The sequence below is a fragment of the Lagopus leucura genome, unplaced genomic scaffold (assembly GCF_019238085.1).
Source record: "Lagopus leucura isolate 7727_CA_CO unplaced genomic scaffold, USGS_WTPT01 Super-Scaffold_73, whole genome shotgun sequence".
NCBI lineage: Eukaryota > Metazoa > Chordata > Aves > Galliformes > Phasianidae > Lagopus > Lagopus leucura.
Window position 1 is genome coordinate 94,730,678 of NW_024962252.1, and position 20,870 is coordinate 94,751,547.

The window sequence follows — 20,870 nt, forward strand, 5'->3', positions numbered from 1 at the left end:
TCCATCCTGCCTCTTCTGCCCCTGCTGTCTCAGCACTTGCTGTCACCCACGGCTCATCTGCAGACCTCAGCTTTGCGCAAGCTGGGGGTTAGGAGAGGCTGCCGAGGTGTGCTGATGCTGCTGCACCCAGCTGAGTGTGGGGAGCACCTGGGTGGCAGGCACATGCCATGGAGCTGCCAGGCACAAACCTGGCACTGAGAGGACACAGTGCAGAGGTGCTTCCTCTAGGCTGCTGGATAGGATGGTTTCACACCTTGATGTAGCAAAGTCCTGTTTAAGCCTTAAGGGTACCTGAGAGGCAAGCCCTTCTGCTAGTCTTATTACTACAGCAAATAGGGAGTTTTAATCTGAGGATTTGAGTGACAGAAGGATGGAACTGTAATGGGCAGGGATGCTGTAGAGCTTCAAGGAAAAGAAAAAGAAAAAAAGCCTCATTAATTGGCTTCAGATAACAGTAGTGAGATTGCTTGTTCTTTCCTGATTAAACTTCAGCAAGTTTTTAATAACACCCTTACTGCTCAGCAGTCACTTGTGCATCAGCATTCCTCTCTCATTTGTCCTACAGCATCACAAAATGGGTGAAGTTAAATATGATTTTTTTTCCAAGCTTACTCTGAAGTTCTCACAGTTGGCATTTTTCAGGACTAGCTGTTTCAGCTTCAGTACTGATCCTGCCTCAGTCCAAATTGATGAGCAAAGGTCAATGTGTTCTCAGGCTGTTTTGCTGCTAGAATAATTTTAAATTATTCTTTCTAGGTGTGTTGACCTCAGCCTACTAATTCTTAAGGATTTAAGTGTTGTAGCAGTATTTAATCTGTATTATAAATTCTTGTCTTGTGGTTTGTTTTGCTCTATCAGGTGTAAAGATGGCCCATACTGTGCACTGCGCTTACCGTATTTTCATTAAATAAAACATTCCCTCATCAGAATAAAGTCAAAATAAAGGACAACTTGTTACAGAAGATCTGTACTTACAGCCTTGATCTTTACAGGGCACTGAGTGTCTCACTCTGTGCTGTGTACTCAAAAGCCAGAGCTCAGCACCTTGTAAGGACGGCTTGGGTTCACTGAAGTAGCTCTTGCTCCTAGTGGTCCAGGTTTCTTAACTCCCATTCCTAATGATGTCCGTTACAGTGTTGCTTGGAGCCATGCCTTTAAGAAAGCAGCCTTTTGGAGTCAGCGGCTTGTTACACCTGCCTGTGCTGCTGAGTCAGGTCTGCACCCTTATAATAGTTTTAAGACAACTGTTTCTTTTCTTTCTTTAGGCTCATAGCTGGCAGCCTGGAATCAAAAACCCATACCGTGGGGTGGTGGTATGGCCTGTTCCTGAAAATGTTGAGATTACTGTGACACTTTTTAAGGTATGTATTTTTTTATATAAATAATCTTCCATGTTTTGTAAGCAACATACAAAAACAAACAAAAAAACCCACCGAGTTTATGGGTTAAGTCATTACCTGCACAACCTCAGTTCCGCAGCAGAGAAGGATGGCCTGTGTCCTGCCAAAGGTTGCTGTTAACATTGAAATATCCCATTGAGTTGATTACAGTGAGTCACCAGCATAGAACTGAGTACGTGTGTGAGTGTGCACGTAGTACATGTGTAAATGCTTGGCATGGGTTTTAGTCTGATTGGTTTTCTTTAAGTGTTATAAACCAGAAGTCGTGAAAGCACAGCCATTTCTAGACTTTCTTGTTCAGCTGCAGTGCAGTGACTCTGTTTCTATCTTGATAAAGAAGGAAGATCCAGCTTCAAATTTCACAATATTTAAGATGTCACACTGACACCACGGTACTTGCCTTAGCTCAATCTTATGAGTGGATTTGGAGTATTGAATGGTACAGAGAATTTATGATTTTGCAGGGTATTTTTTTCTGAGGAGCTGCATTTATTTGTTTAAACAAAAAAAGTTTATGTGACTCCAAATCAAGGAGAGGTGGTGGAGTCATCGACCCTGGGGGTGTTCAAGGAAAGGCTGGATGTTGTGTTGAGGGACATGGTTTAGTGGGAGCTATTGGGAATAGGTGAACGGTTGGACTGGATGAGCTTTTGGGTCTTTTCCAACCTTGGTGATTCTATGATTCTATGATTTTATGAGACAAATGAATGGTTATGCTACAATTTAATTCCCCAGTAATGATGGACAGAGTCCTTTCTACATAAAGATAAACTGCAGCTTTGGATGGTGTGTCCTTGTTTGTAACTGTACCCTACACAGCCTAGGGCAAAAGTTATTTCTGTGTCCTGTTTTTGGGACTTCCCTGTATAACTAGTTAGAAGTGGCTTCTTGTTAGCCACGAAGCTCACAAATGTGAATTTGTGATTTGGTTCCATGAGACTGTGAAGGGGAACTCTCTGCTATATATTTTTGTCCTTGTATGGCCAATGAAAGGAAACCTCCTGGGTTGCTGGTGGTGCTGTCATAAATTTGTCTCTCTTCATAGCAGACACGTAGTCTTCAACCGAAGTTCAAAAGTTCACTAACAGAAATTGTTTGCCTTTGCATGCTTCAAGGGCCTCTGCTTAGATTAAGTCATATAAAGCCATTATGTGACTATGCTGCGTATCTGTATAATCTGAATATGATTATGTAAGGCATTTTACATAATTATGTATTATAATTAATATTTTTAACAGTTAAAGTGAAGCAGAAATGCACATAGTTGTTCAGTGTGTATGTGCTAGCATGCTATGTGAGGAGGTAGAAATGAAGTTTTGTTTGAATGCAGCTCTGCAATGCAGGGGCTCTGGAATACGAATGCCTCCCACCCCTCTCCTGCGGTTGCACACTGCCGTGTTATTCCTAGCTGCTCCACTTCAGGGCTGGGTTTGGAGTGTGAGGGCTTGCACCAGGCAGTGAGAGGAGACAAGGAGACAAGGAGCCTGTGCCGTGCCTCTCTGCAGCCTCAACGTGCCCAGCATGTGACTGCAAACAGATCCGTGTGCTGGGCTGCTGTCTCCCCACCCACTCTCTCCAGAACTGAGTCTGTCCCTTTTCTTGCCTCCTGTGAGAGTTGGTCTGGAGGAGAGAAGGAATGTGAATAACCCCATGGGCATTGCCTTCTGGGAACAGTGCACGCTTATCTCTAGGGGAGCAAGTACAGAGTTTGCTTGATCTCAGTGTTTTGGTTTTTTTAAAAAAATCAATAGTCTCAGGCAGCTTTTATGTAAATCTCCTCAAATTGATCCTCTGGATTATCCAAAAAGAGTGCCTGTAATTGGCTAAAATCCACTTTTTTTTTTTTTTTTCCCTGTAAGGATCTGCATGTGTGACACAGCAGTGCTTTTTGTGCAAGTTGGGTAATGCACCAGAAGAAGCCTTGTTTGTCTCCATGAGAACAGCCTGGGTGAAATGCTGTGAGTGAAATACTGTTGTTGGCAGAGCGTGGCATCAGTGCTGTAGCAGCATTCAGCTGTAGTGTAGTTCTGTCCTGGCACCTGAAGAGCTGCTGTTTCTGTAGCTGATACATTCTGGGTGAAGATGGTCAAAAGGATCTAGCTATTTTTTGCACAGTTGATGGATTGTGGTGCTGGCTGGCACCGGAGGAGTTAGAAGCATGTAATAGCAGACTGCAGTAGGCTTTTTGGGAGCTGACTTCCAAGTTAGGTATTTATATCATTTCCGCTGGAGGGAGGGAGGCTAAAACCCTTAAAGTTGTAAAGCTCAGAAAAAGAATTGTAACCTGCCATCCTTAAGTTCCTTTAGGAGCTCCTTCCCTGTGAAAAGGAGTAACTGCTGACCATTTATCACTTTTATTATCACAATTAATGTGGCCTTGCTGTTTTAAGAAACAGTGGTTGTCCCTTTATGCTACAAGTTGAGAAGCTGAGGGAAGCTGGGGGCTCAGAATCTACTGATGGGAGCAGGTTCTCTGACAGAGCTTTGTAGCAATCGCAGATAACAAATGAGCACAGTGGTGCTGTTTGAAATAGAAGCACAGGGAAGGGAAGAGCAGACTCCAAAATAGACAGCTACGTGTTTTGGGAAATGATTCACACTGTAGTGGCTGTGCGTTTGTAAGTGGCTGTTGAAATGTGTTGCTGGTGGGATTAGGAGATAAGTTGAGGTTTCAAGTGCTGATGAGAATGTTAAGAATATCCTCTTCAGTAGTCACCTACGGACACTTGAGAGCTGGCTGGGGAAGTGCCTGTGATGGGTCAGCAGATGAGGTACTTTGCACTGTCTGCACACCCCTATTTTGGGTGTTAGGTTGTTCCCAACAGCGTATCTGTAACTCAAACAGAGCAAGTATTGAAGAGAAAATAACTTTCACTTAAGAAACTTTCATTTCTAATAGATAAAAAAACTTCCTTTCACTTGATTCTGGATTTCTAGTAAAAATTCATAATGGTCTGAAGTCATGTAGGGAGAAGCATTAAAAGGATCTGCTGATTGAGCCTCCTGCACCTAGCTCTGGCTTCTGTCCATCCAGCTGAAGTGCTCATCTCATGAAAAGTTCTGTCTATTCTGAAGGTGTCACTTCTTTCTCAGCTGTGCTGTGCACTGGTCTTTGGTTATGTCTTGGAATTCTCAGCTAGAATGGGAGGAAAGAAGCACTGCGAAACAGTGAATGTATCGTGCATTTTAAGTGTGATTTGTAGTGCTTTCTTAGAAAGATCCACAAGTGCCAGAAAAGCTAACTGAAGTCACATTTTTCATTGTTGCCATGGTTGTGCTCCAGAAGTTCATTTTCAGAGTTGCTACGTAAGTAAGATTTAGCTGTTGTGTGTGAAATCCTGCATATTAGTGTTTATATGTACAAACCTATGCTTATATCAACTGTGAGAGGTTACATATGAGAAATATTTCCGTGTCAGGTAAGGTCAGTGCTTTTAACAAAGCCAAGTGGGTGTCAATTGTACTGTATTTCCATTGCAACAATGTTATTTTCTAGCCTAAAAGAGCACAGAATGTTTGCTCATCTGGAGTGAGCATGGACTTTGCCTCTCTTGATTACAAACAGCCCTTGTTTTGTCAGTAATACATATGGTTTATCACACCAGTGTGCTGTTGCAACAACAGGGAAGACTACCAGCTCTTCATTCCAAAGTCTGAGAAAAGATTCTTTGAATGGCATGGTCTTCTAAGGACAAAACAGCCAGTTATGAGTAAAATAAGAATAAAATAGGTGGAAAAGGGGACTCATATGATTGCCAGTATTCCCATCCCCACATATTTATCTGAATAAATTCCATTGTCTTTCTTGACAGCCTCAGTCATACTTTAATTACAACACAGAAACTGAGTGCATGCCCTTCAGTATGCACAAATAGGAATCTATCACCTTTGAGGTGTTTGTGTCTGTTTTGTTGTTTGTTTTTTTTTTTTTAGAATTGGAGAGGCTTTGCTCTTTGCAGGAGCTCTCTGCTCTTTTGCAGAAACAAAAAAAGTCCCAGCAAGTCAACATGAGAGCTGTGCTGCATAAAGCAAGAACAGCCCGGAGGGGCAGGTGAGATTATCAGCCCTAGGCAATCCTAAGAACAGCTCTGTGTCCTGCCAGCCCATAGCCCAGTGATGGGAGCCGTTGCCAGGTTTCAAACTGTTCTGAAATCCCACCTTTCCGTGCAGTATGAGGGGGGTGGGATGTCTTGTGGTTCTCGGTCTTTGAGGATTTTGCTGTAGTGCTCCTCTCCTTCAAAATTTAGCTTGGGTGTGGGACAGCCGGAAGAGGGAGAGGTAGATTCACTGTAGCAGAGAGCGTGTGGGTCTGGGGGAATTCTGTAACTGGCTTTGTTTCAGGCTCAGTGTGTGTGTGTGTGTGTGTGTGTGTGTGTGTGTGTGTGTGTGTATAAGTCTGTAATTTCAAACATTAATAAAGACAGCTGACTTCTATGCATGTCATCAGTTATTCCCGTGAATAAGCTGTAATATCTGTGATGCATCTTTGCAGAGTGTTTTCTGCTTGGAGATGAACAGGCATACCCTGTAGTACCACACAGGACAAAGCCATTTTCTGATTAATAAACAGTACGTCGTTTCCTTGTCATAAATCAAATCTGTCTCACTGCAAAAGCTGCTTCTCTTCAGTATTTTTTTCCCCATGAAGTTAGTAGGTTTATTTTACATCACACTCAAATTCATGTAATTTAGCTTACAATAACAAATGTCTGTGTTTCACTAGTGTTACTCTGCATTTTCTTCTCCCCTGTCTCAGGAGAGAAAAAAGCCTTCAATAAAGTCATCTCCTGTAAGTGAAGAGCAAATCGAGGTTTGGAACATACTTGTTCAGGAGAGACCACTGGCTTTGACCTGACTCCATGGGGGTTAATCCACAAGAGAAAACCAGCTGTGTAGATAAGACAAGATGGTCTGTGTCAGATATAAAAGTGATAAGTTCAGGGAAAAAGGAGAGGTGCATAATTCTGTTTGCACACTAAATAATTTAATATCTGGGATTACTGTGGAGGCTATTTGAAAAGTTTTGTTATTAAAAAAAATAAAGTCAACCCTTGTTGCCGTTAGCCTGGGGGCTTTAAGGGGAACTGCAAGTGCTCATGAGCTTGTTGTGGTGACATACAGGAGTAGGTCTGCTCAGCACTTGCTGCCTTCTGAGAACTCTGAAGAAAACTCAACAGAGCTGTATGTCATTTTTCTACACTAATCAGAACTACATAAACAACATAGAAAGCAGTAGGAATCGGGTCAAATTCTGATTCTTCTGCAGCTTCCAATAGCCAGGTACAAATGCTGAGGGCAGATGTAGGACTATCCAGGGCATCTGCTGTTGGTCTCTGTCAGAGAAGGTTCACAAACCCCGTGGTCGCTTGATCTGATTCAGTATGGCAGTCCTTAAGCCCTTTCTTTCCTCAGAAGAATGACCAAAGATTAAGGCTGGCGTGAGGTGATATAATGGGAAGACAAGCTTCAAAAGCCTGGAAGGCTTGGGGAGGAGGCACAGGGAAGAAAGGAAGAATGCTGCAGATGTTAACAGTCAGGAGGTTGTTCCTGGATGCTCTGCTGAGCAGGAGGAGGAGCAGTTCTGTGTTTGTGATACCGTCTTTTTATTCTTATTACAAGAAAAGGTTCTTCACTTGAGAGGGTGGTCAGGCTCCAGAGGGCAGTGGTCATGGCACCAAGCTGCCAGAGTTCAAGAAACATCTGGACAATGCTCTCAGACGTACATTCTGATTTTTAAGTGGTCCTCTCTGGAGCCAAGAGTTGGACTTGATGGACCGTATGGGTCCCTTCCAACTCACAATATTCTGATCCCAAATAGGAGCAACTGCGGATTATGGACTGGGTAAACTTCTTCAGTCTTCTGAGCTACTTTATGCACTGCAGAAAGGATCTAGTTCTTAACAATGCCCTTGCAGAATGGGTTGATCTGATCAACAGCAGCCAGAAAAATGTGGTACACAAATGCCTTGCTGCACTTCTCTTGCCCTGTTCTGGATGAATTCACCATATGAATCACCTGGTTTGTTTTCTGGCAGTTGGCAGATGAGAGGACAGAATGGAATTGCAGAAAAGAGGCTGATGAGTGAGATTGGACAGCAAAGTTTGGAGGACTGAGCTTATTGAGCGTATCTCTAGGAAAGCAGCTGGGAGTTACTGGGAAAGTGTGATATGTGCTGGTGGATAAAGCACCGCACTGACCTTGGGAAGAGAGCAGGGAATGTAATTCTCCAAGAGAATTACTGGAGAAGTGTGATGTGGTGTGTTCTCCTTTGCACAGTTCCTATTGACTTCCCACGTGAGCAATGGTTTTGAACACTAAGACAATCTACTCGCCAGACAAAGAAATAAAAGCAAAAAAGAAAGCTCCAGAACTACTTCTGAAGATTCTGAAGAGGAATGTCATACTTAGAGATGAAAGTACACAGAAAGAAAAATGGGAAGATGGGCAGATCTCTACGTACTAAGAGCGATGAACTTTTTTCTTTATATTTTTAGTTCAGTCCAAGAAGGAGAAATGACCAGCCTTTCAGTCCATTTACCCAACTGCAGTTTTCAATTCACGGTAAAACCACAATGAATATTGGATGGAGGGTGGTAGTGCATTTGCAGAGCACTGATAGAGTATTATTGGTAAAATGTTTGGCTCTGGCTGACTCGTGTTCCTTCTGTGTTAGTGGGTTTGTAATGGCATGAGACAGTTCCAGGCTGAGAAAAAATATTAGAGGCTGACAGTTCCTTGAGCTTTTAAGGTGATCTTCCTTAGTGTTTGCTTTCAGGAGGGTGCTTGAGAATGAGGAATGTTTGTAATTCTTGTCTTTAGGTGTTTCCAGCTGCACATCTTCAGTTGTCTGCTTGCAGGTGATGTGGGGCTTTCTGGGGTGTGTGATCATGGAGGACTTTCATATGGCGAAAATTTCAAAGGCTGCTGTAGTTACCACTGCTGGAGTTTGTCTTTGCATTGCAATGCCAGTTTTCCTAAAAAATGTTCACTCGTAAAGTCCTTGAATAATAGTTTGCTAAATTCATCATCTGAGTTTTATATGACAGCTGAATACAGAGTATGGGTTAGCCGTACAATAGTGAGTATGTGTTATGCTTTTTAATGATATTTATCCTCTGCAAATCCAAACTAAGACAAAGGATTAACCAGATTCTCAGAAATGCCCCCTTTTGTAGAGACCATACAGGGAAGCCTTAGCCCAAGGGGTGAGGTGGTGGTTACAATAGAAACTGTTGCAGCTATAATTGCACTTGGAGGAAATCTTTGCTAATGCTGATGGTAACGAAGGTAGAAGTTAGCTAGAAATCAGGCAGTGCATGCTGCTCCGATTTGTAGCAAAAGCATGTTGGCAAGAACAGTGAAACCACCTACATGCCTTACCACAAAATGCTGAGGCATATCTATATCAGCTTATTTGGGGCTTTCTGCTTCTGAGTCAGTTTAAGACTAGCAAGAACTGTGACTCATAAAATACAGATATGTGAATGGAAAAAATACACAAATATACAAATAATACATGCAGAATGTCTGTATCTTCACATATTTCATGTCATCTGAATTTTTGGTTAGGTTCATTAGAGAGATCGTGGAAGATTTGCATTTGTATTTTTTGCTCTGTGTGTTAGGAGATCTGGACTTTCAGAAGTGTTCAGACTTCCTTTCAGGTGTGTGCTAATGTTAAACCTTAAGAAGCCTGTTGAATATACTTACTATTTTGCTCTAATCAATTATCACCAGATGCTGTAGCTTTCAGAGGTGCGAATCAGCATTATTGCCATTAGCAGAAGAAATTTGTTTATAGGTAATTACCTTGTGTGGGCAGCATCATGGTGTTTTGCTTGCTACACAAGGTAAAATACTGGGCCCTGGCTTCGTAAGGGGTTTCAGGGACACTTGTCAGTGTGCATGAATAGTGTTTAGGGCAGCTATGAAGGAAATAGAGCAAGAGGAATTATTTAAGAGTTTAGTCACATATTAAGGAGTAGCATATTAAACCTAACGTGATTAATGATCCTATTAAACCTCATTATGTCATTTTATGCTGTATCAGAGGAAGCAATTAAACAAAGTTAGTTGCCCAAGGTTACCTCATGAAAGTGATAAGTATTTAATAGCTGGATTACAGAAAATGATATCCTTAAAACTGATGTAGGATACAGGAGAGCAGTGGGTGTCGTGCACTTCATTTACCTAATGCAGGATGCCACAAAATGGTGGTGTTTAAAGTGATGGATGTATGATGACATCATCTCATATTTACAACTGTGTACGTTGTTTTAAAATTACTCTGTGTTTTCTTTTTTTTAATAATATCTCTGAAGATTTATTCATATTTGTAGTATTTGGATTCTGTCAGCACTGCGCTGGGATGTCTGGCTTGGAAGCAAAACTAAGGGAAGCAGGATTGGTGAAGCAAAGACTTGGATAAGGTGGTTCTCAGATAAGGCTGCAGTGATTGGGTGTGAGGCTTGTAGCATTCTGGAAAGATGGTCCTGCTGGAGATAAACAAAGCAGAAGTGAAATATCTCAATTTCTATTTTAACCTACAGCAGCAAAATAGAGTTGGTGTAGTGTCACAAATGGACTTCAATTACAGCAAGAAAATGCTGTGGGTACTGAGAGATCTCAGGATGTATATTGAAGGCAAGCACCGGTGATGGGGAAGTGAGGTTTATCTGCAGGTGTCTGTGACGTGTGGCTGTCAGAGGCAAAGGAGTAGTTGGGGGGTTTCCTATAACTAGAAATAACAGGATAAAATAGAGGTGTAGCAAAATTAGCCTTCGTGCCAATGAGAATGGCTCATCACTACGTTCCCTTCAAGAGAAATTGGAGGTACTTGTTACAGTTTGTTCGATTGGGTGATAAATTAATGACTTAAGGTTTGGGTTTTTTTTAAGGTAGGATCCTTGGTAAGGGCACAAAGGAGATGATTTTCTGTTTCCACCATTATCTTAGTTTCAGACAAGCACAATATAGACTACAACACTGGATTGAAAACTCATGACATTGGAAATGAATGCTGAATCTGGGAAACTCATTACATCTTCCTGATGGTGGAAATGGTTTTTACTCCTTGTGTGTAGTGCAGTAGAAGTAAGGGCAATTATTTGAATAACTTGCAGTGAAATGAGGTGTTCTGCTGAAGCTGTGACTTTGAGTTTCCCTCATGCTATGGGCACAAGGAGGTTAGATGCCAGATAGGAGGAGTGGGCTTCCTCCGCTGTGACCTGCAAGATATAGGTTTGTTGCATTTATTTCAAAGGTATAATGCATGAATTAAAGTAAGATATGCATTATTTTTATTTTTATTTCTATTTCTATTTTTATTTCTATTTTTATTTCTATTTTTATTTCTATTTCTATTTTTATTTTAGGGAAATTATTTTTTATTTTAAGGGAAATGGAATTACAGGCCTGTATCAGAATAAACCTTGTGTTTGTGTCTGTAGGAGGCTTTATTAAATCTTTACTGGCAGGCATACACCAGCTTCTTTCTCATCTCATTGACATCATGGAAGCCTAGTCCTAGCTGAAATATTTCCCTCTATCTTCACCAGAGGGTAAAAATATTTTCATGAGTATATAAAAATCTTGGCTGAAGTACAGTTTCTTGTACCCTGGATTATTTTTAGACTGAAATTCTCTGGCTTGTTTTTCTAGGATCCTCATGCTGAAGAGTTTGAAGACAAAGAATGGACGTTTGTCATAGAGAACGTAAGTTGGAATGCTATGTTTTTGTTTTTTTTTTCTTTTAATGTGCGTAAGATTGATAATTAATTATGATAGGGTGTCCCAATGCTGGAATAGGCTTGAATAAAATCTGAGCTGCCGAGACACGGTAAAACTTTGTTCTGTAGTAATAAGGGCTTGTTCCACTACCTGTTACTACATCCTGACTGAAGCAGAGGAGAGAGAAGCACTATGCTACACTACTCACATTCTTTCCCGGTAAGCATCAGTCTTCCTTGCATTATTTGGCTATGAGCAATGGAGAAAACAAGTTAGAGCTGGATTATGACTCATGGGTTTTATGGGATATGACACGTTATTTTTCTGTGAGCCGGGCAGTGAAGAATCCAGAGCTGGGCTGTGACATCTGTACTTCTTGAGCTGCAGCCCTCCCTTGTCTGTTTTGAATGCCACTCTTCAGCTTTCGTCATCTGTGTTTTATAGATGAGAAAATTGAGGCAGGGTGGAAAGGTGGGGCCAACTTTGGTGACCTAAGAAAAGAGCAGGAGAAGCACGACGTGCCTCTGCTCTCCTGAATCCCTGCCTTGTGAATTGGGCTGCCTCGTGTGCACAGTGAAACCTGAAAAGGTGGCTGCTGTGCAGCTCGACCCAGGAGAAGCTGTGAGCTGCTAAGCTTCCCAGAGGGCTGTGCAAACAACACTGCCAAACAGCAGGCTTCATGTTCCACAGAGCCAGTGCTTCATGAGCTGCTTTTTGCTTTTCCATCCCCTTCCTTGGCCAGCAGCTTCCGCTCTGGGGCTGCCCAAGGCTGCCAAGTGGGGAAGCTGCTTTACCTGGAGATTCCTTTGCAACTGTTTGAAATGCATCTTAAAGGACTGTGCTATTAAGACAGTGTGTTTCTCTGTCATTAATACAGTTTCCTTCTGGTCTGTTTCTCAGTAACACGATTTTAGTTTTATTATTTACGTAGCTTTAAGAAAAATGACCTATACTGAGGTATATTGAGGTATGGAAAAGCAATGAAATTTGTCAGTTGCTACTTTTTGCATCCTCCTCCCCCAAAAGTATCGCTGCTTTCTCTTGCTTGTGATATTAGTAGCAGTTAAGGTGTCCACAGATAAGTTTCATTTAGTTTGACATTGACTGAACATTTAAAAGGGCTGAAAGCAAGGTGCAGTTCATACTTTGTTTTTAAATGTCATGTTTCTATTTTCATTTATGGGACTTGATGAACACAAAACCCTGTGTAGTTACTGTTTCCTGGAGTTTCCTTTTCTATCTCACTTAGTTTATTTTAATCAGGGAAGTCTCCATCACTGATTGTCACTGTACAAGTTGCTCTGGGTAAAACAATGACAGCATATTTTTCGGCCAACCCCTTTGGGTATAGTTGGGTTTCCTGTGACGTTGCAACAGATCTTTTTTTTCTCCAGAAGTTCCCAGTGGACATGTAAGCTTCGTGTTCTGCTCGATGGCACATTGCCTTTTCATTGGGTGATGTATGGAGGTGGTAACAGGATGTCTCGTGCACACTGTTCTCTCTTGGTGCCTCAAATCCCCTCTGAATTAGTTGGCAGCAATGTTTGCAAGCTGGGAGGTTCTGCTTGGTTTGCTGCACCCCAAAACACGACCTCTGCTGAAACAGATGGAAGTGTTTGCAGCATGTGTCAGTTATGGAGCCATCGTTTGTTGTATGCAGACTTACTCTTTGCAACCACAGTGATGACATTGGTTCATCCCGTGATAACTGGGAAATACTGGTGCATACTTATTGTGGAACTAAAGCAGTTAATCTTTATAGCTCTCAGAAATAATAAATAGTTCTACTGCAAAAATGGAGAGCAAAAGCAACTATAAAACTGGTTGCTTTCAGCCTCCTCTTGTTTTAATTTTTTTGGATCTTTATTTTTTATTTTTCACCCTGCAGAAAGCTGTAGACACTGCCAACAAAGTCTTGCCTGCAGACACACTTGAAATTACGGAGAAAGTCTTTCCTAAGAGTAACAGCTCCGCTTAGTGGTGGATGGAAAGATGTTCATGGGTGTGAGCGAGGAACAAATGATGCAGTGCTGGTTGACATTTTGGAGTACAGAGCACTTGCTGCTCCAAAATTTGGCAGCCGGAGAGACAGGAGATTAATCTCCCTCTCCCTAAATTGTTGACATTTATCTCTTTCATGCTTAACATACAGTTTATCTGTTTTTAAAGGAACATGTTTGTCACTGAGTCCGACAGTGACAGGTCACCTTCAGGAAAGGCACGGACATTTACAGTCCTTTGAGGCATTTCCTTTTTCTCCAGATAAGTTCTTTGCCCACAGGGCCTGCAGTTTCCCTTCCTTCTTTCTTAGCAAACACTAAGAATGCAAAATGCCGAGGCCTAAAAATTTTATGGACGTTCTTTCATCATGAAACAACATGAATTCTAAAAGGATGTGTTTTGACCTTTTGTAAGGCAGTGTTCAAAGTGGTTTTTTAACATTTCAGTATGGTTCAGCAAACAGATCTGCAGCTTAAGCTGGAGGTCTCTGTCAGCAGACATTGTCAAATTCAGAGCAAGGTTACTGTGGACTATGCTAGCTTCAAACAGGAGTGAGGTGTGGTGATTTGTGCAAGCTGACTGTGCTGTAGAAGAAAATGTAGGAGGGAATTTGTGTTTTTCCAGTACTTTTAGTCCTGAGATATGGATCTTTTGTGATCCATCATGATGTTTACTGTAAGATTTTTTAAACTGTGTTTTTAATGGCTATTCTGTATGTGCATTCTGCTTCATCATTTGCTGTGTATCTAATCCACAAATAATTTGGCCATAGCAAGGCTTCTTAATGTTTAAATGTCAATATTCTGTTTCCCTCAGCCTCTTCCATGCCTTTCTCCCCCTCGTAGCTGTGATCTTTGTGTATACACAACGGACTTCTTTGTCTCTAATTCCATCTTTGTTTGGCCATGCTCATGTTGGTTATCTGATTCTTCTTATGGGATGGTTGAGTTGTCTTGGTTTTGTTGTTCCTCTGAATAATGATACTGGATCTTTGTATTGCCCGTGGAAAGTTGGAGAACGAAAAATGCATAGCTAAGACTAACACTTAGACTTCATCCTGTGAGGAGATAATAGGCTTTCATACTCTTACAGATTGGCATTAGTATGACTAGAAGCCTTTCAGTTAAAGATCTAATAAGTGATTTTCTCTCTCGTTACTCCTACAGGTATTTTAGCATATGCAAAGATTTGGTCTATGCAACTTTTCTAGCTTTCTGTTTAAAAACAAGCAAACCAACAAGTTTCTGTACCTTGTCTTGCAGATGAGTGAAGAAAAATTGCACGTATTAGTTTTTGATGTTGTTGTTGTTTGCTTTCTGAAGCTTTTCTCCCTGATTCATCTGGGTTTGGAGGCAGCCTCACCTGCTCTTACCTGCAGCGTTGTTTCAGGCAAACACTTCCCTGAGCTGTTTTTGGAAAGCCATTTAGGATGGGTGCTCTGCAGTGCCTCCAGACAGTCCATTTCACTGCTTCATTGCTTTCATGGCAGGGAACTGTCCTCCCAAAATCTCCAGCAGTACAGATCAGGGATGCTGTTTCTTGTTGTACCAGTTTTGCATATGCAGAACAGCTTCCACTTCATGTGTCTGGAGGCTCACTTCTTTCACAATAATACAATAATGCTTACACGTGGGATTTTGTTTCCCTTCATCGTGTTAGCAGATCCTTAGGACTGTTTGTGTAGTTTCTGCCTCCTTCTATGCTGTCACTGCCCACTGCTGTCAAGGCCCAGCATGCCAGCACCTGTATGGTGTGGTACTGCCCTGAATTTCCAAGCCGTGCACTGAACTTATTTTGTACATCTATCCTTTCTAGAGATGTTTCTGCTGTTTTCTGAGATCTTCTCAGCTGCTGTTTTTAAAGTAGTGTCTGTTTGAATATCAAAATGATGAATGGCGAAGAACATCAAACTTAATACTGTGTCCTTATTTTAAATGCCAGCCTGTTGAGTTAGATGGTTTTGTAAGATCTCACGTTTATTTCATTCTGTGAGGAACAGTCAAGCTTCTCATTTTTTATATCTTCACCAATAAAGGTATTTTAAGAGGTTTATCCAGGAATAATGTGTCCAGCTAAGCTGCTGACGTGAGGAAACTAGCGTGTGGATTGCTGCTGGTGTTTAGCATACAGCAAACAGTTAATGAACAATAAGTTTAATCTGAAAGATGAGGTCTGTCTCTTTGTCTGCTACTCTTGAATAACTTTAGGAGCCCTAACCCACCAACCCACCAAAACTCCTGAACCATCACCAGCTCACATGTGAGCAAAGCCTTGAAATGAAAGAAACATTAAGAAGACTTAAGGAAAACTTGACATAAACTAGTTTCACTTCATTGGAACAACTGCTTTGTTATGGATTGTTTCTGCAGAAATTCTGTTCTGTGATTGCTTATGATTATTTTTCATTTTGGGTGCTATCATTCAGAGCACATCACGTCGTTCAGAGGTCTGGAGATATTACTTCCTCTATTAAAATGCCCATCCTTTAGCTTTAGAAACAAATACATGAAGATGATAAGCAATGGGAAAGTAATAGGAAAGAGAGTGCAGACAGGTTATAGAAATGAGTCTTTTCTTAGACTTAAATGTGATTTAAGTGCAATACAATAACACGAGGTATTAGCAAGTATCGTATCCCACTCTGTGGGTTGCAAGGTGAATTTTTGAGATCCCCTGAAAATGGCACAGAGCAGGGTCACAGGAGTGATGGAGTCACACCAGTGACTCACAGTGACTCACAGGAACAAATAAGTTGAGCTTTCTAACAACAATTAATCTACTACTTCAAGGCAAAATTAGGCAACTTTCTAACAGCAGTTAACAGGCATTATTCACAAAAGGGTACTTTGGCAAAGGTGCTATTTCCTTACAGCTACTTTAAGGCAAGTTTAGGTGATAACTGCTAAAGAAAAATGAGTAAAAGGAGGTTAAGGGGGAAAGAGATGAGGGAAGAGAAAGGCAGAAAGCAGATCTTTCACTGCAGCGTCGATCCTGAATTGTGTTGAGCCATGAGCCGTGGGTGGTACGTCAGCAAAAGATAAATGCGTGAGGATGCTTCAGTACAGTCCAGCTGGTCTGAGACCTTCCTCAGGCAGTAACCGTGTCACATCTGTGCAGTTTGGTGTGCTACAGGATTTGGGAAACTTCAGCAAGTGTTTCTGGTGATTGTTCTGCCTCCTCAGTGAGTTATTCAAGCTGTTGTTTTTCAACCAGTAGAGTTATCAAACCAATGTTTTTCAGCCATAAAAGGAAACAGATGCTGTGCGTCAGAGGAGGTGGATGCTGTCCACAAGAAGCAGAGAAAAGCAGTTTGCTGGTGTGCCTCTGCAGGCTTGACCATTCTCCCTGTCTCCCCTTTTTGAAATGTTTTCTGCTTGAGTTGTTTGAATCAGCACAAGCCAAGTTTCTTGTCAGTCTCAGAGAGCAAGAAACGAGTTTTTATCAGATGCAGTTTTGAATATGTTATTTTCCAAATGAGCCTATTCAAGAAATACCAGCTCATCTGAATTTGCACCACAAGTAGCTTGTAATGAGTTTGGGTAAAATCGGACTTTTAGTCCAAGTTTTTAATTTCCTCCACCACAGCAGTGTTGCTGCAGTAACTTTGCAAGAGCAGGGTTTAGTTTACGTTGGAGTAAAAACATGAGTCTAGATGCAAAGGCTGTCACACCTGTTTGTGGCAGTGACTGTTCAGAGGTGAATGCCAGTGTAGCGTAGTGAATTGAAATTCTGCGTACTGTCAGCTCGGTTTGGAAAAAGAACCCGGGAAAAAAAAGACTGGATGTGGAATAAGGCGATTCCTTGCTTGGCTATCTCTTCTCGTGCATCTTTGTAGCATGTGGGAGCTTAAATCTAAATTGGCTATTTCATTTCTTTTTATTTTTCAAGTAATCAAAAAAGCTATGATGTTTTGTTCAGTACTTCCTGCTTGAAATAAATTTTTAGCTTAAAATAAGAAACGACTGGTTAGTCCTTAGAATTAAATGCCTGCATTTAATAAATTCAAGAATAGGAATCTTATAGTTGAGACATGCTTTCCTGGTCCTTTAATTCCCCTGCCATATTCTGCTGTATGTGATTATGTGAACTGTGACTGTCTGTCTGTGTAAATTAGGCTGGATATTCTGGTCTAGATATAGCTAAGAATTAAATGCTGCTGTGTTGGCCATCTCACACTTGCTCTGCTGTAAATTTGATAGGGAATCGGCAAACATGTTAGAGTTGGTGCTTATGTTAAATATTTAGCACATAGCTCAGACATCTCCAAGATTAGGGTTTTGGAGCAAAATTTGTAGCAGCTTTTGTCTTGATTGACCAACAGTCCTTTCATGGATGAAACAGGGCAGGAGGTCTCTCTTGTTATTTGTAGTTCAGAGACCTGATCCTACTTCTTTCAGCAAAAAATCCACATCTCTTGTGCAGAGTAGGGAGCAGCATTTATGTGCAATTGTAGCTAACCTCAAAGAGCTGCAGGGAGCAGGAGATGAGCCACCTTCTGCAGAGGGGCATCCCGGTGATGTGTGGATGACCTGCAGCTGGTGAGCCTCCTGCCCATCTGCACTGACCCTACTGGGCACCATCTTAGGGCAGGAATCTTCTTGGGAAATTAAGGAAGATAAAGGAGGAGGATTCCACACTTCGTGAATGGCAGTTCTATTGGAGTGAATTGTACTAATTACTGTAGTACCTTGTATTTAGTGCGAGTGTTAAGTGAGCAAAGTGTGAGGACAGGTTTTGGGATGTGTTCCCCTCGGAAAGGCAGTGTGAGCAGAGAGGAGAAGCTGACGTTGTTGCTTTGACTCAGGCATTGCTGTGGCAGAGCTGTGTAAGCTCCCTGAATCCTGATCTGCTGCAGCCCCTCACTTCCCCCCCATGAAGCCTGCTGGGTGTGACAAACGGTGTAAATGAGGCCGTGCTGGTGTTCGGTCTGTCAAAACTAAAACAGGTCTGCATTGCCTGAAATTAGGAGAACCACTAATCCTTTTTATCATTAATACATACTAATCTATTAAACCAGAGCTGTGGGATGACAAAAATCTTATCTAAATGAGAATTTTAGATGATTTGTTGAAAGAACTTTTAACTTTCTAATTCACTTTTTACGCCTTTAATATCTGATATATAGTGAATCATTAAAACAGAGTATAGAATGTGAGTATTAAGTCCTACTCCTTTATACTGTATTTTTTCAAAAATAGTCAGGAAAAATTTCCTTTTTGTTACTTGATCCATATTGCCCAAATGAAATGTGTTGCCTAAACTGTCCTTTAAATGATATTTCTGTTGCAGTCATTGAATTCTTGACTGGTTTAGGTTGAAAGGGACCTTAAAGCCCACCCAGCCCCAACCCCTTTCGTGGTCAGAGCTGCCCCCACCAGCTCAGGCTGCCCAGGGCCCATCCAAACTGGCCTTGGTCACCTCCAGGGATGGGGCACCCACAGCTCTGGGCAGCAGTGCCAGGGCCTCACCATATTCTGGTGAAGAACCTTTTCCTAATGTCTAACCCATGGGTGTCCACCTTTTTGGCTTGTCTGGGCCACACTGAGTAAAGAGGAGTTGTCTTGGGCCTCATTTAAATAGATTGCACTGAAAGTAATGTCTCCAAATTATTTCAATGGAAACTACAAGAAGTACAAAGAATACAATGACTCTATTTAATAGAGCAAATTCTTAGCTACAAAACACTATTTTTCATCATAGTCACCACCATTAGCTGTGCATTTTCACCAGTGATGAACGAGAGCCTGCATTCTGCACTTGAAAATCCTGCACAGGCAGAGGTGAGCCACTGTTGTCACTGCTGAAACACACCACAGATCAATGAATATTAGTGGGCAACATTTTTTCTGTGGGGAAGAATTCTGTTCCACGCCTTTGCTCCATCTGCACTTCCATGTCAGACACCATTTTGTCAGGACTGCCCCTCTGCTGCCATCTGTCACAGCTCAACAAAACGTAATGGAGCAGTAGTGGGGAAGGTTCAGCTTCTAGTGCCATACCACCACTATCTGCCTCTGATGTTGTGTGAACCAGTACAATAATATAAGAATGAGCAGTCCTCATTGTTTAATCACTATCAGACCAGTCTTCCTCCTGATTATAAGCTCCTTTTAAGTACTGGAGTGAGTGCAGTGAGTTCTCCCTGGGGTATTCTCTGCTCCAGCTAAACAAGCTTGTCTTTGTAGCAGGGGTACTCCAGCCCTCTGAGCATCTTCATGGCTCTCTTCTGAACCCACTCTAATGGCTCCACATATTTATTGTGCTGGGGGCTCCAGAACTGGATGCAGTACTCCAGATGGGGCTCTGAGGGCAGAGCAGAGGGGGACAGTCCCCTCCCTCACCCTGCTGCCACCACTCTGTTGATTCAGTCCAGGATACCATTGGCCTCCTGGGCTGCAAGCATGCACTGCTGCCCATGTCTAACTTCTCATCCACCAGGACTCCCAAGTCCTTCTCTGCAGCTCTTCTCCCAATGAATTCTTCTCCCACTCTGTATGCATATCTGGGATTGCCCCAACCCAAGTGCAACACCATGCGTTTGACCTTGTTAAAGTTCATTAGGTTCATGTGGGCCTTTTCAAGCCTGTCCAGATCCTTATGGATGCATCCCTTCCTTCAGCTGCGTCAGCCGCATCACTGAGCTTGTTGTCATCAGCATACTTGCTGAGGGTGTACTTGATGCCACTGAGTCGTTGATGAAGGTGATAAAGAACACAGTGTTACTAACTGCTGAATTGAACTGTATTAGATGTGTTTGCCTACAGATTCAGTAGCAGTTTTTAAAACCATAGTACAGCTTTTCACTTCAAAATTTTCTAGTAATCTTCCAATATTATGCTACACTTGCACTATATGGTCTCACAAATGGAAGATGCAGACAGGAGGATGTTGGAAGCTGCACAGAGCAGCCCAAGCATTACACTCTGGTTTTATAAGCTCAGTAAGTGCTGTACACCATAATATTTACAATGGAATGAGTTTGATGACATATAATTTATATGGTTATTATTGATTCACAGTAGTAAAGTACAACTGTTTTCTAAATCGCTGGAACCATTTTGTTTAAATTCTTTCTTTTTTTTTTCTGCTAGTAGTATGCATCTCCTGTAGATGAGTGTACTGCGCCACACAGCTGATCAGAGTTGCTATCAGTGGTATTCTTTGCCAGCTGGAGGGAGGAAGCTGATAAACAAGGCAGACAGCTTTGGAAACGAACCCCTAATACTACATTAAGCATGTTTAAAACCAGCAGTGTGTTTCAGCCACTTTTAGCATATGTTTATTCATAGAAAATCAGCAGTAAAATATACTTGCCAGCGCACACAGAGTCTGCATGAGGTCTTTTCTCTTTCAGACATCAAATACAGAATAGTGCCTTGGTAATTGTTTTACAGTGGGGTTCTAATCATACTCTAGACATAAGCTGAACTGGCCAACTTGCCTTTTAATAGAAAAGTATTTGCTTCTAAGCTTGTACAGCTTGCCACTTTTTTCTGTTTTTATGCATTCAAGTGTGTTTTCACATTTACATACAGTCGTGGGTATGTGTTTGCACTTGATGCCATTCAGAATATCATTATTTAAAATACCACTGTCTGGGGCAACATTACGATGGATAAATCTCATTTTTGACCCAGTAGCCATACAGTGTTTAAACAGCATACGTTGCAGCCATGTAATACAGAATATTCAGTGTGGAAAATGGGAAGAGTAGCAATGCGTTTAATGTAAAATGTTTT

At 41.7% G+C, this 20,870-nt stretch overlaps 1 protein-coding gene across 14 annotated transcripts in view; it reads left to right on the top strand.

The window, feature by feature from the left end:
* EHBP1 (EH domain binding protein 1) overlaps positions 1-20,870 on the top strand; it is a 196,780-nt gene that overhangs the window by 32,961 nt on the left and 142,949 nt on the right. For all 14 annotated transcript variants that reach the window (XM_042879901.1, XM_042879910.1, XM_042879927.1 and 11 more), the window contains exons 4-5: positions 1,266-1,361; positions 11,062-11,115. In XM_042879901.1, coding sequence (XP_042735835.1) covers positions 1,266-1,361; positions 11,062-11,115 — 150 coding nt within the window. The remainder of the gene's footprint in view (positions 1-1,265; positions 1,362-11,061; positions 11,116-20,870) is intronic.